Raw genomic sequence first — 15,557 nt, 5'->3', positions numbered from 1 at the left:
ATTGGAACTAAGATTGAGGTAGAACGATTGAAATTGGCTTAAAGATTTTTTTTGAAAGTCTTCCCCACAGACGGCGCCAAATTGTTTCGGGTGAAAACAATGGGACCTTGCCGAAGGTCCTATGAAGTGGTGAAGACTGGGCTCGGTCCAAGTGACGTTGGGCCGAGGATTTCCTGCACCGCAAACACACGTAAACTAGCCTCGGGGGTGTTGCCGAGGAAGGCCCCTCCGATGCTAAAGTCAGTACAATGTGTAGAGAGAGAAAGCTATGCAAGAGAATTAATTGCTTGAGGCTTTGTGTGTATGTATGAACAAATGTAATATTGATGGCTTTTATACCTTGGCATATATGGGAGAAGTGGGTCTTGGCCCAATTGACTTGCCTTGTGGACTGATCTTGACTTTAGCATGATTGGAGAGTTGAACCTTGACCTTGGGCTTGTAATTGGATCATTTAATGACTAGGCCCAATTGGACCCAAACAACTGGTACTCGAACAAGAATCTCCATTAAGGTCTCATCTCCTAAATCTTCTACTTCTGTTTTTCTTCTCTTCATTTTCATGGCCATATTTTTACCTAGTAATTTTTGTTAGTCTCAACTTCATAATATGATATGTGAAGGCAGGAGGGGTATATATATACGGCATACCTAATTACACCGACTTACGCGGCTAAGAATCCTACTTCGTATGGATTGTTTTGATTCTAGTATTCTTAGAGATCACATCTAAGGCCAAACAGCTTAACAAACTACCTAAGATTAGGGATAAATTTATCATTGGGTCAATATATAAATGTATAATTTAATTTTTATCCCAAAAAAAAAAAAAAAAAAATAACCATGGTCTTGTTTGGTAAACAAGTAGTAGCTTATTTGAGCAAAACTAACTTATTTCACCAACAATAGCTTATATTGACTATTAAATAAGCTAATATAAGGTATTTGGTGGAAAACTTATTTAAAGAGCTTATTCTACTAAATAAGCTCTTTTTTCAATTAGTTTATTCAACTATTATGGTGAAATAACACTTATACCCCCATTTAATTTAAAATTTTTTATGAACTACCTACCCCCACAATTAGCTTATTGGTCATTTTGCATTATCAATCAGTTTTAAACAATCAGTTATTTACCAAACACTTTTATACAACTAGCTAATAAAATAAGTTAGTCAAATCAGTTAACACAATCAATTAGTCAAAACCAGCTAACACAATCAGTTTCAGCTTTTCACCAAACACGACTCATATCTTTTACTTCCTTTGTTTCTTTTTAATTGACACGTTTCTTTAGTCACATTTGTCAATGCATGATTTCAACCGTTAATATCTTTAATTATCGATAAGTAAAAATTATAAAAAGTTGGTATTTTGAAAATATATATCATGACGAATCTAACAAGACCCCACATGATTATATATTTCATTACGTATAAATCACAAAACCTGTTCAAAAGAGAGTGTGTGAATAGTGCTAAAATCAAAACGTATCAACTAATAAAAAACGGAAGTAGTATTAATTTTTGCATATATGGGCCTGGGCTAGTGGCCTCCGGGCAATACTCATCTCCGAGTAATTTTTCACCACGAAAATGTTGCAGTCTTCAGCTTTATGGTTACAACAGTTTTAGTTTAAGTTAGTCTACTCAAATTAATACTCACCAACTTTTTGATTAATTTCTTCCCCAAATTCCCAAATTTATTGAAAACCCTAATTCCAAATTTTACTAAAATTCTGTTGAAATCAAGTACTATAATGGCGGAAGAAGCTGGTTCCCAGCCCAGCTCACTGCTGCTGTTACCCCAGCAACAAGAACACTCTCAAAGTAAGCTTCTTTTATTTTCCCTTTTGTTTTTTTACCGTGCTTTTGATTTTGGATTTTAGAAATTTAAATTTCAGCTTCTATGCTTTTGTACTCCGTATTGATACTCGTAGGTAAAAGTGAATTAATTTTTTTTTTTTTTTTTATAGTGAAAGTGAATAAATTTCAATTAATGCCGTTTGTTCTGGGAATTGGGGTGAGTTTAATTGGAATTTATTACCCTTGTTTGTTACAGATTTGTTTAAATAACTGTATGCATGCTTGATTTTGTTTCTGGGTTTAGTGGGTAATTGTTGAATTAACAGCTAACTTACTAGGATGAAGAATCATAAAGTTTGAAATTTAAATAAGGGAATTGGGGAGAAAAATGAACAAACTCAATAAAGATTACAGATTTTATAATTAACTGATGTATCGTTATGTGGTGAGTCTGAAGCTCTGAGCCATAGTATGTTGCTCTCTTGGTCTGTCGCCCTTGAAACCGGCTTGTGTTAAGACCATCAATTTTTCTTAATATGATGCTCCACATTAAATTGGAATGCACGACAAAATCACTTGTTGATTGGTGTTATTAATGCTTGGGGGCGGAGGGAGTAGTTCTAGTAAAATTGCACATAAATTCCTTAAATGCGACTGTTGAGTGCTACTAATAAAGTGTCTCACACTGAAGTAGTCATTCTTGAGCATAATCAACTTGTGGAGTATAATCAAATTTCTGTGTCTCACACTGATGTAGGTATCCCTGAGCATTTGCTGTACAAGAATCGCTTGCAAGAGTATGCTCAAAAGGCAAACATACCATTACCAGTTTATCGTACCATAAACAATGGAGGAGCTTCACAAGCTCCAAGATTTACATCTACTGTTGAGATAGATGGAGAAACTTACACATCTATAGATACACTTACTAACAGAAAGGCAGCTGAGCAAGATGCTGCAAAGCATGCGTTGGAAGGAATATCTAAGAAGATAAAGAATTGTATATCCAAGAAGACAACTGAAGGAGGATTTCCGCCAATTTTTCAGGTACATTACGTATCGATAATAGCTTGCGGTTTGCCAATATTCTTTGATTTTTTGCTTTGGACCTCTTCATCAACTTAAAGTTGTGTTTTTTTTTTCCTCATTTGATTCTTATTGTTGACAGCAACCATAAATTCGTGTAGTATTTTGTGAATGCTTGATAACTGCGTTTTATCCTTTCTAAGATCCACCAATTCTGAATAATTAGGTCTATTGAATAAACATAAGAATGAGACAGATATATTGCTCAAGTGGGAGAGACCATACAACAATAATCAGGGCTGTTAGTATCACAATTTCCCAGATTATAGAAAAGCAGATTGTCATCTCATCGGATTGAATAAGTAATTACTTTACTATCATGCATAAGTGCATAACTATTTAGGAAACTTTTCTAACGTTGCGCAATGATGTAAGACGTAACTTAGAAAGATGGGCAGCTTTTGAAGATAAAATTATATATTCCGAGATTGATCTTCATTTCTTCTTGTTTCAGTTCAGATTTGTGCCTTTGATTTTCCTCTAATATTTCATATTCAAATCTATGTTTTAGGATAAGGTATTTTGTAAGTCTATTCTTCATGAGTTCGCAGTGAAAATGAATATAGAAAAGCCCAAGTATGATACTGTGAGGTCGGAGGGGCTTATTCCTGTTTTCATTTCCACTTTGGAATTCAGAGGGGTAAGGTGTGTTGGTGAAGCTAGTGTAAACAAGAAAGAGGCTGAGCAGTTAGCAGCACGTGCTGTTATTTTATCCATTTTAGGTATGTTCTCACCTTAATGTGAAACTTATACATTTAAGTTTTAGCTGTGATGCACGGTTGTATATATAGCTCTTTACATGATTTCTTTGATTGTGCAGCAACTGAAGAAGGAATGCATCTGTCAGAGATTATCAAATCCAAAGCTAAACTTTTTTCTGCAGTGCATGAACATATTCATTCAAATGCAGATACATGTGTAACCTCTTTGCAGCCAAATTCTAGAACCGCCCTTGGGCCTTCTGCAATCCAAGGAGATGCTGAAGGTACTTGTCAAGCTGGTGAGATTGTGAAGGTTGCTGAATTAGCCGTACCAGACCAAACAAGCAAAAAGGAAGATAATGCAGACCAAGCTAGTAATACTCTTGGGAATGTTGTTGCATTGGCCCTCCCAAAGCAATCAAGTGAAAAGGAAAAAGTCACTGACCAATCTAGTAATGGGATTGGAAATGTTCTATTGAATGTTCTCCGGGGACAGTCTCATATTCTACCCAGACATGAATTTAGAAAGCCAGTACTAGAGACATATACTGAACCAGTTCCGCTTACAATTGAATTTATATCTTCACTTGGGGAAAAAACTCCTTTAGATGCACCAGATAGTGTGGGGAAAAGGAAGCGTAGAAGGAAGAAAAAGGCTAACAAGAAAGCCAAAACTGAGATACAGTAAGTCTAAGCGTGGTTTCCTGTTTTTATTTTTGTATGCATTTTGCAATGTTCTTGGGGCCTATAGGCCTAAAGTTAGTGTCTTGGTAATTTCTTTTTTTCTTTCTTGGGTAAGTAGAGTATTGTTGACTAAGTTTTGTTATTAAATCTTAAGCATGGGGAGTGGGGGACTAAATTTTCAGGAAGGACATGCTAAAGTTTTAAAAATAAAAATGGCCACAACCTGGCCACTACATTATTTTTTTGGTAAGTAAAATTCTATTACCAAAATATTCCATTTACACACTGAAGCCGACTTGGAAATTGGATAAAATTCTAGGATCATCCAAAGACCAAAAGACTAAACAATACATGAACCAACAACCTGGTCCACTACATACATTGCTCACTCTAAACCAACTTTTATCCTCTGTACTGACTTTTTTTTTTTTGATCATGTGTATAATCTTATTTTTTTGCAACGAACTTGATATTGTGTATGATTATATGAATTCGGAGATAAGACAGAATGATGCCGAAAACATGATTTCTTGTATACCATATACTATACAAAACATCTCAAATATAACTGTTATCATTAAAAACTGTAAAACTAGTCTGTAGTAAATCCAGTGAAAGCAAGCAGTTCAGGGATTAGCCTTGATTAGATCCAAATCTCTACCCGTCTTTTGCCTTAAACAATAATCTATATTTCTATTGTATGCTAAACATTTTGTACAAAATTCCCTACGGAATCTACCTTGTTCAAAAGTGAATCATTCGTAGCTTGTCATAAACTGTATACAGCAGCTGCAATAACTGCTTTTATGACCTCCTACCTGAATGCAGAGCCTCTCTAGCTTCTTCAAATCCACAAAATCTGCTGGGGTAGGCTCCTTTATGTATAGGAATCCTTAACCACTGCTGTAAGCTGGTCATGCATGATTTGCTAAACACACATTTATGGACAAATATTTTGGTGGCTTACATTGCCACCAGAGAGATTAGGCACCTTTGATGCATTGCATGCATGTGTTACTACTAACTTCCTTCGATCTAATATATGAGTCGTGTCAGCAATTTTTTTTAAAAGTATCAAGAAAAAAGCTAATTTTAAAATATTGTTAACATTGTAAAATGGCATACAGTATTGTGTTAATTAATGATACTACAACGATATTTATGTAAGAGACCAGCCCAGGCCCTTGGTGCATTTTACTTATGCTCAGAGGAGGCCCAAACAGAAGCCTGTTAATTGAGTGTGAGCTGGGCAGATGAGCTGGAAGTTAGTTACTGGGAAGGGCAAATCAGTAATTCAGGATAATAGTTTGTTATTCCTTGTTTTGTGTGCTGAGTCTGATAACAGAAATTTGTTAGTTTGTTCTGGGTATTTAATAAGGGTATTATAAGAGGGGAGGGGTATCTAGAAATCATTGTGGAAGTTATTCCTTGGGAGAGCATCCTTTCCTCTCGAAAGAAAGGAGTTGTACTGTGGGTTACTCTGACTTGCAATACAATCTATCTTGTGGTGTGCCTATTTCCCCTGTTTCACTTGAATTTCCCTGTTTCTTGATCTTATTTCAAGCAATTTAGCAATGCATTGGTATTGCAGAACGACTTGTATATATTGGGTCAAGAAGGATTAGGTAAAATCACTCGTATTTTGTTTCAAATGGAGTATTTCATTGTATCTTCTATTCTTTTAGGTCCTTTTGATTTAAGTAGTGTGAGGTTTATTTTGTGCATTATATCTTGCAGGTCAGAGATCTGTGAGTCTGATATTCAGTTCCAAAATGAACTAATTTGTCAATTATTGTCTACTACAAACTTTTTCCCGAGTTGTAATAATTGTTGTTGAGCTCCCAATACCGTCTCTTCTTTTAAGGGGCGGGGGTAGGCTCTCTCTACTTCAAGCTTGTGCTGCTTTCATGTGTGCATGACATATGCTGAAGCTTGTTGACTAATAACATGTTAGTGAACTTCCGTTCACAGTTTATTATTTTTTCCTCATCAATTCCATCTTTTCTTATAATTACAGGATTCAGTGATCTAATTTCTCCTCTTACTAAGTAATACTGGTATTGAAACGTTGTTGTATTTGAAGACAACTCTCGTACAAGTGGAGCCTGATAGAGATATATGAATGCGCGTAGACTTGCTGATGTACTTGCATTTTGTCAAATGATACCAAGATTAACAACTGGTATAGTCTGCCCCAATTACTACATTGTGTATTTAAAGTTCCTATGATGATTTTCCATCTTTTGTTGTATATATTAGGAACTATGCCTCAAATAGTGGCAAGCATTAGCTTTTTCTTTGGCTTGGGATCTTGTATGTGGCACTGTGGCAGACCAACTTTTGTAACAAACAAGCAATATCTTGTAATTTTAAATGTGTTGTTTTAGGCCATGAATCCAATCTTGTTTTGTGCTTATATTTACGGAGTAATATTTTCGATTTGTTGTGAACGATTAACAAGCTATACGCAGTTACTGACTTTCTTAAGAGCCTCACGACTCTGGCTCAAAGTTCAGATTATCTTGTGAGGGAGAATGTGGAGTGGTTAAAACGTGGATCATGTGCCCAACTTGTTTGGACTCTGGCCTACGGAGAGCCTAGGTAGTCGTATGCAGGGGATGGGCCATTTTAAAAAGGTGCTCATGGCCCAAGCAGTTTTAGTACTTTTAGATATGGGGTTGTTTGTTGCTCGATAAAATTGTGAATTTCTTTTTTTTTTTTTTTTTATGGAAAAAGATATTTGCAGCCATAAGAACTACATATAAGAAGTTAAAAATGAAAATAATTGACAATAAATAAATATTTATTACACGGATTTACTCGTGAGTTGTCGATAAATTCCCAACTTAATATTAAAAAGGAAGTATACTAAAAAAAGGCTGCGTATAATATTACCCTTTATATATATATATATATGGATTCATTGTATACCAAAATAACCTAAAGTTAGTTTTTACTTTTCATTTGATGATTAAATAAAAAACAATCATCAAAATAAAAATAGACCGCTTATAAGTTTATCATGCACCCAGATGTAATGATGTATACAAGAAACTGTCAATTGGAAACACTTTTTCCTATTTTTACATTGTTATTATCATAATATAAGCCATATTGGTATTTCCTTTTCCTTACCCTTTTTCAAATAAATAAATAAATATAATTTAATATAATATAATAAGAAATTTTTTTTAAAAAAAAAGGATTTTTCTAAGCTATACCCCTAAAGTAATCGAGTTTCTAAGGTGTACCCATACTTTTTCAAGTTTCTAAGCCGTGCCCTTCAACTGCTTATCGATACTAAAATGTACCCTTATTAGTTGTTTAAAAGTTAATTAAGAGTGTATTTTTTGGCTTTAATTTTCGTTATTAGGGTTGTTGTGGCTAAGATTTCTTTCTCCTATCATTTTCTTACCTTTTATTATTTTTTTATTAAATTTATAGTTAACTTTAGGTGATGTGGAAATCCCAAGGAGAGTATCATTCATTAATGGTAGTATGTTGAGGGGCACAACTTAGAAATTTGAAAAAACATGGGTACACTATAGAAACTCGACTACCTTAGAAGCATAGCTTAGAAAAACCCAAAAAAAAAAGTTGTATGCTTCTCATGCGCTAAAAACAAAATACTACTTTTTAAATATAATAATAATAAATGTATTCCAAAATTTAAAGAAAATGTGTATTTTGTCTGTGTCCTTTTCTCTTGATAGTTAAATAAGCATGAACTGGTTGAAGAGATACAATAGAAAAATCTTTATTTTTTCCTTCTGGTGAAATTATAATATTATTAGTTCTTATTATGTAAAAAAAATTCATACTTATTTTATTTCTTTCAAACAAAATAAAAGAAATAAAATAATTCGATTTTTGGACCATGCTAAGAGTCAGCCGCAGCTATATGGGCGCACCAATATGATTATACGCCCACAAAGTTTGAAAATTACTCAAAATTATATGCTAAATTATGCCTTTATCCTAATTTTTCATTTACAATTTAGCGGCTCATAATAAGTCAACAAAATAAAAACCTTGTTTTTTCTACATAAGCATATTTTTGCAATCATAAGATCAGAAGAAAGGACAAAATTAGACTAACTTCCAAGCTAAATTCCAAGTATTTGAAGGATCCTTTTTTCCAATTTTCTTTACCAAGTCCGAATTATGGGGGCAAGGTTTACTACTTTACTTGTACATTATGAACAAATTGTATACCTGTGTCAAAAACCGACACAACTTATACTCAAATACAATGATTTACTACGAATGTTTTAAACTTAAACCAAACCTAACCATATCGAATTCGACCCATTTATCTAAACTTTGTAAAGTTTGAATACACCCTTATACTTGATTTGAATTATTAACACTAAAAAAACATGTCTCAAAAGATGTAGTAACTCTAATTTCCCTTGTTTTTAGAGGTATGTTAGAGATAAATTTCACTTTTTTTTTTTTTTTTATTATTTAATATCAATTTGTAACTCTATTAAATTTATATGATTGTGGTAGCATTCTTATAAACAGAATCTAAGTATAGTGATAAAGTGACTAGTACAAAAGAAAACCAATTAATTGATCTAAATCATTACGAGTATAACTGTTTATTATACATGAATCCGAGCTGAAAGAGCTCTATCTGCATTAGATATATTTTCTAAAATAGTACTTCGTACGTATAGTAATAGCTAATAACATTCCGCCTTAAGCTCATTAAAAAATCGAATACATCAATTTCCATTTATCTAACATCTAGATCATAAAATAAGAGAGAAAATAGTTTGAATTAAAGACAGATGTTAGGAGATGTCAACAATGTTGTTTGAAATTAGCAAAAACACGGAAATGCGCATGTATTACATTAAAGAGCCTCGGAAGTTAACAAAGAGCCAACATGCCTAAGCACAAAGTACAACTACCTCATTTATTACTGGGGTATAATTATTCATTTTTGTAATTTGCAAAATCCAAGGGTGAGATTTTCAATTTTGTACTAATTTCTTTTTTTTTTTTTTTAAATGGAGATTTTTGTTGTGATATGATTCATAATTGCTACTTCCACTAATAATATTTCTTTAATCATACCCGCTGCTCAATTAATATGTCTGGTCTATAGCTAGTGGCTCAAGAAGGATTTTATTTTATTTTTATGAACTAATCGTAAAAGAAAATTTGGAACTATTTAATTTGTAAAAAATGTACGAGTTGCTTCGAAAATTGTAACTACGAATAAGGAATAAGTTAATGTAATTATGTATGTATGGTTGGTCATTTTGGCTAATATAAACCTTATACTAAGTACCTATTCTCTTCAGCTAAATTTCAGTTCCTAAATTTCTTCTTCTATAAACAATTTAGTTCAGCTTAATTCAATTCGGTTCAGTTTAGTTCAGCTTAATTCAATAAATCAAAATAAACCCTAACTCCTATTTGTCCTATGGAATTGGTCTACATTGAAGCCTTTAAGGTTCTCGTTAAATTCATTTTGGAGATAAGGAAACTCTACTGATTACTATTTCTGTTTCTTAATATTTGCAACAAAGCAATGTTTTATATCTCACATATAATACACCTTTGTTGCAAATAATAAGAAATGAGGTTGTATTAAGGATAAATCTTTTACGGACATTTTAAAATTAAGATCGTGAAATCATGTTTGTGAAAAGCATTTCAATATCCTAACAATGTTAAGTAAATTGCTAGATATCTGGAGCTAGGGTAATGCGTCCAACTTTCTTTAACTAGCAGTAGATAATTTTCATCATTGTCATTTGACCCGTAAATAAGATTGAAAAAATTACAACTAATCTAGCTTAGAGTTAGTATGGAATAATATTCTTGTCAATATTACAATTTAATTAGGAATCCAATCTTTATATTAATTAAGGGAAAGGTGTCTAACTGTCCATGGATTATCTAATATACCCTACAAAAAAGATGTAACGTCATACATGCATAGGAATGTAGGAATAGGATTTGATATTGTGGTAGCCTTGGACAAAGTCATTGCCGATTAGAGTAATTTCAAATTCAATTGGAAACTCTGGGTAAATATTCAAATTTAAGATAGCATCATCCTTAGGGTTACATTCAATTTTACGGAATATGAGCAACGTTGAATGATGTGTAATTTTTTAACTTGATAATCAATATAATTTGAATTAGTTCTTCGTATAAGTTTTCATACCAGCGGAGTTATGTTTTTATTTTTTCCATAATTCGATATCACTGAAAGATAATGAAATGAAATTTGACGTAAGCAAGTTTTAAAAATAGAAGAATAGAGTGGGAAAAGCATAATCTCCTAGAGACAAGGGAAGTGCGAGCGCTTGTTACAATGAGAGTCATAATAAATTGGTCCCCAACGTTGTTGTAGTTGTACTGCCTCTTCTTCCAATTCATGTCTTTTACTGAAACATGTGCTCTCTTAGCTTGTTTCACCCTCATGATTCACGACTTATTCAAATTCTATGTACTAGTACTCAATCTTTTAATGCTACATTTTCGACAATCAAGATTTCAGCTAAGTTATGATGAGCATCATGATTCATGGCATTATATTGTACGTGTAATAGATCGAAGCTTTAAATGTTATTGCTCGATATTTCAAGCAAACCTTTTTTTTTTCGAATGAAGATTTATAATTATACCATTTTTTATTTGAGATATCTTTACACACTTTGATTAAAAATACTATAGGTGGTAATAGAAAAGTAAAATAATGAGAATGAATTAAATATACATAATTTTATACTTTAAATCTCAAATTATATGGCCAGTAAAACAGCTTCATTAGTTCATTCTCAAATGATGTATACAACTTAGCTTGATTCATTTTCATTAGAGATTTATTACTGTCTACCATATGGGCCAATAAAGAGGGTTTGATATGCATGGTTTTTGGACGGTATTAATAAAAACAATTATATTCACAACAAGAATCTGTATTTTTACCAACCAATAAAAATCTTTATAATTAGAACACGAAAACAATTTGTATTTACATGTCCCAAGGTAAATGATATTCACATATTGTCTCACACTTATTGGAGGCTTTATAGCTTATTATAGCACATCGTTACAAGTTAGCTACTACTTAAACTAAGGTAAGAAGTTACTTGTACAGTTGAAAAGAAAATCATTGTTTCACCATATACCAATTGACTAATTGTTTTTTTTTTTGACTAATTGTTATTACTCTATTGTTGTTGAACCATTTCATAAAAAGTTTTACCAATAAACTAATTTTTTTAGCGTAACTAGTTTTCACCAAGAATGAAGAACCCCATTCAGAATACAATCTTAAGAGTACAATCTTGCCAAGAACTTGTTGCATGGTTTAATTTGATTATGGCTCCAAATTAAGCCAAAATGATACGGTTTTGCATGAGTGCATGACCTTATATGTTGAAGACTCGATCTCCTCCCCCCTCCTAACCAAGGTTTTTTCAAGGGAGAATGATGAGGAATGAACTTTTATTAATTGAAATATTTAATAGTATCAAGATCGTCTGTAAGTCTGTTCTGATTATAATGTCTTGGGTGAAACAGTTGTCAAATTGTCGGCATAATTAATATGCTCTACCTTATTAAGAACTTAAGATGGACTAAATTTTTTCCATTAAGTGAACCACGACATTTTCAACTCTATAGACGTATGTTGAAAAAAAAAATCGAATTGTGAGCTAATATAAGAACATCCTCTACCAAAATAGAACTCCGTACTAAATTGTATTTGACTATTACAAAGTATACCAAACAGAGAAAACCTATAATTGTGCTTACCTAATTATAGAATTTGTAGATCTGCCACTCATTACTGTAGCTAAGTCTTGATGACGCCAATATATATATATATATATATATATATATATATATATATATATATATATATATATATATATATATATATATATATATATATATATATATATATATATATATATATATATATATATATATATGTATGTATGTATAATCTACAATATGAAGCAAACTGATTAATTAGTACTCCTAAAAACAAATTAATTAAACTTGTTAATTCTTATAAACCACAAAAAAAGTCCTAACTCTAGGTAGAATTTGTAACCTCGTTAATCAACAACAAACACAGCCTAAAGCCCTAAACTCATGTTAGCTTCCCAAGATACAATTTCAATCCAAAATTAACACGTATAATTATGGATAAATTACTAAATTAGCTTAGGTGAACTGTCTTTTACTACTGTACAAAATAATTCTCAAGTAATAATAATCTTATTATTATTGATATTAATGATATAATATAAGGTAGCTAGCTAACATACAAAGAAAAAATTATACCATAATAATATAAAAATAGGAAAGCCACGTGAAATAGATAGTTCTAAATTCTAAATTGATGGAAAAAAAAAATAAGGGAAACTAGGTAGGAAAGAGAGCAAATGATGAAAGTGAGAGTATTAAACTCATGATTTATGTGTTTAGAGGAATCTCTTCAGACGTGGGCTTCGCGAAAGATCCGCCGTTGTTTCTGCTCTTTTTTACTCATTTTTTCATCCGCCAACTCACAATCCCAAGGTATACATTCATAATTTATACGATTATTTGTGCAATTAGATTAGCCTTTGTTTCTTTTCTTATTTTGATGGGTTCAATTCATTATGTCTATTACGTAAGTATATTTTGAGGGTACACTTAGAGATATCGGATGATAAATGAGCAAAAGAATAGTCTTAGGTAGCACGTTAAACATTAGATGTATTCGAGAATAGATATGATTAGTTTAATATGATTTTGCATTTTGATTGAATTAATTTGTGTAACTTATTTATTTTTTTCATAACCAAAAAATTGATATGATTTTTTAATGAATTGTTGATAATTTAACCCTTTTAAGCCACACATCAATGCCATAAAATATTATTTTTTACAAAACACCTACATCATCATCCCTTTAGTATAAGTATCTTCAAACCTTGATTGAGCTCCCAACAAATAGGTCTTTCCCTCAAAAACCAAACTCACCTAGCTAGTTTGTTCATAGTTAGGGTTTGAGGCAAACTCTATATATCTAGAAATCAACTCAAAAACTCAACTAAAATTAGAAAATTCACTAGTAGAAAATCTTGTTCCCTCTAAACCTTTTAAGTAACTAGCTTTGCTATTTCTAGCCATGGCACTTGCAAAAGATCATCATCAAACACCCTCTTGTTCCTTTTATAGTAATATGTTAGAAGCCGGTTCATCGCTTCAATTCCCTCATATTTCACCTTATGGATTTGATAATTTTAATCAAAAACGAGAAGGCGATGCCCTAGAAAGCCCTAGTAGTAATAGTAAGATAATTATGAACAATAATACTCAAGTTATGAGCCCTTCACCACCCCTATCTAGCTCAACTAGTAGTGCTAATTCTAGCAATGGCGGTAGTTTTGTAATTCAACACCCTCAAGCTTCGAATTATCAACCTCATGAGGAAGCTAACTCCTTGATTAACTTCAAAGCCGGGTATGAAAGCTTGATGCATAGTGGTGGATCATTACTTAGCTTCCAACAAGAGGATAATACTACTTTTAGTAATGATCATCACCACTATCATCCAATGTGGGAAGCTAGTAGTAGTAGTGGTATGAGTCATGATCACCTCAAATTGATGAAGAATTGCACCTCAAACTTGCGCCTTTTGGAAGAGGTTAACTGCCTACAAACCGCGAGTGATGGTGGCTATCAAGATGAAGCTAATGAATGGCTCTACGCCGAGGCCATCACCGATCCTCCTCGAGAATCTGGAACACAACAAACATCCTTTAACAAGAGACCTCATATGGTAAATACATCATGTTCAACAAATTTATTTTTTAAAATACTCATAGTACATAATTTATGATCATCCTTTTTTTTTCATTATTAATTATGTTACATGCTTGTATTAATTAGTGATACATAGACATAGATCTTCAGTAATTATGATACAGGAGAATTGAACATAGTTTCATGCTTAATTAATATAATCCCTAGTGCATTTAATTTGCCTTGGTGAATTAAATTTGCATATCTATGTTTGCATAGTAATTAGTGTAGTATAGCTTTTGAAAGTAAAATTGTAGAATACCTAGGTCTATGTTTTTTTTATTTAATTTACTTAATTTGAATGGTTTTGTAGGAGGAAGAAACCACGCAAGCCTCGAAGAAGCAGTGCACAAGTGCCTCAAAAAAGTCTGCAAAAACCAAATCTTCAACCTCCAAGGATCCTCAAAGCATAGCTGCTAAGGTATGCAAATTTTGCTTCTTTCATGAACTTTAAATCAATTTTCATGTAATTTATAACTAATTAAAAGTGTGTGTGTATATCAATTCAGAATCGACGAGAAAGGATTAGTGAGAGGCTAAAAATTCTCCAAGATCTTGTACCTAATGGCTCCAAGGTATATATATGATTATAAACCCTAATTGTTTCATCAATTATTTTTTCAAATTTATTTTGTCAAATACTATATTTCTAATCCATTCACATCTTTAGGTTGATTTGGTGACCATGTTAGAAAAGGCTATAGGCTATGTCAAGTTCCTACAATTGCAAGTAAAGGTAATCACTCAAATCTCATCCATATCTTGTTTTTTTTTTTTTTTTTTTTTTTTTTTTTTTATAATAATCACGGTAGTACATCATAATTTTTTGCACCGGCTAACCTAATGCATAAATTTGATTAGGTATTGGCAACCGATGAATTTTGGCCTGTGGCAGGCGGAAAAGCTCCTAACATCTCACAAGTAAGGGAAGCCATTGACGCAATCCTTTCAACCCAAAGACCAGAAGGAACAACAAGCTAAGCTAAGCTAAGCCAAGATGAACTCGATCGATCAAAGTAGGATGAAAAGAGAGAGGAAAAAAGACATTTCCAAGGATGTAAGAATATGAAGTTAAGAAGAGACAAAAGGAATTGAAAAAATAGTAAAGAAATAAGAAGTCATAGGGACAGTTCTCAGACAAATTAATTACAAGTTAAGTAGTAGCAAAAACCTAGGTAGTTCTACTTGAAAGTTCTTGGTTAGATTCCATCAAGGAGACAAAAGATATATATATTGTCTAATTAATGTTTATTAATTTGTTTGTATTTCCTAATATAACTTTTTTCTTCCTGTACTTGATGAAATCATAAGTGTAATGCCAAAATTTCAAGCTGTTGTTTGAGTTTGAGATTTTATGAATAAGCTCGAGAACTTGCACCAAACAAAATAAATTTTAAATTAAAATCTTTTTTTGTCTTCTTCCGTATACACTTACTTCAATTCGATGTAT

At 32.3% G+C, this 15,557-nt stretch overlaps 2 protein-coding genes across 2 annotated transcripts; both read left to right on the top strand.

Moving 5' to 3' along the window:
• The first annotated feature begins 1,585 nt into the window (after nucleotides 1–1,585).
• On the top strand, nucleotides 1,586–6,662 carry LOC145592850 (uncharacterized). Its single transcript, XM_081649353.1, has 5 exons — nucleotides 1,586–1,829; nucleotides 2,563–2,852; nucleotides 3,403–3,613; nucleotides 3,712–4,276; nucleotides 6,294–6,662. The coding sequence occupies exons 1-5, from the start codon at nucleotides 1,760–1,762 to the stop codon at nucleotides 6,301–6,303; spliced, it is 1,146 nt and encodes a 381-aa protein (XP_081505479.1). The 5' UTR covers nucleotides 1,586–1,759; the 3' UTR covers nucleotides 6,304–6,662.
• Nucleotides 6,663–13,430: 6,768 nt separating this feature from the next.
• LOC145593167 (putative transcription factor bHLH086) lies at nucleotides 13,431–15,216 on the top strand. The gene is made up of 5 exons (XM_081649673.1): nucleotides 13,431–14,084; nucleotides 14,421–14,528; nucleotides 14,617–14,682; nucleotides 14,778–14,843; nucleotides 14,969–15,216. The coding sequence occupies exons 1-5, from the start codon at nucleotides 13,431–13,433 to the stop codon at nucleotides 15,086–15,088; spliced, it is 1,014 nt and encodes a 337-aa protein (XP_081505799.1). The 3' UTR covers nucleotides 15,089–15,216.
• The last annotated feature ends 341 nt before the right edge of the window (nucleotides 15,217–15,557 follow it).

The sequence above is a fragment of the Chenopodium album genome, chromosome 18, assembly GCF_948465745.1.
Source record: "Chenopodium album chromosome 18, dcCheAlbu1.1, whole genome shotgun sequence".
Classification (NCBI taxonomy): domain Eukaryota; kingdom Viridiplantae; phylum Streptophyta; class Magnoliopsida; order Caryophyllales; family Amaranthaceae; genus Chenopodium; species Chenopodium album.
Note: the sequence above shows the minus strand (reverse complement) of the source record. Positions and strands in the feature narration are given on the sequence as shown.

What these genes read in the sequence shown, in the direction of transcription:
- LOC145592850 (XM_081649353.1), top strand. Translation starts at nt 1,760, where the DNA reads ATGGCGGAAGAAGCTGGTTCCCAGCCCAGCTCACTGCTGCTGTTACCC. An exon ending in GATTTCCGCCAATTTTTCAG is followed by an intron (nt 2,853 to 3,402) that starts GTACATTACGTA and finishes TCTATGTTTTAG; the next exon opens with GATAAGGTATTTTGTAAGTC. An exon ending in TGTTATTTTATCCATTTTAG is followed by an intron (nt 3,614 to 3,711) that starts GTATGTTCTCAC and finishes TTGATTGTGCAG; the next exon opens with CAACTGAAGAAGGAATGCAT.
- LOC145593167 (XM_081649673.1), top strand. Translation starts at nt 13,431, where the DNA reads ATGGCACTTGCAAAAGATCATCATCAAACACCCTCTTGTTCCTTTTAT. An exon ending in TTAACAAGAGACCTCATATG is followed by an intron (nt 14,085 to 14,420) that starts GTAAATACATCA and finishes ATGGTTTTGTAG; the next exon opens with GAGGAAGAAACCACGCAAGC. An exon ending in TCCTACAATTGCAAGTAAAG is followed by an intron (nt 14,844 to 14,968) that starts GTAATCACTCAA and finishes AAATTTGATTAG; the next exon opens with GTATTGGCAACCGATGAATT.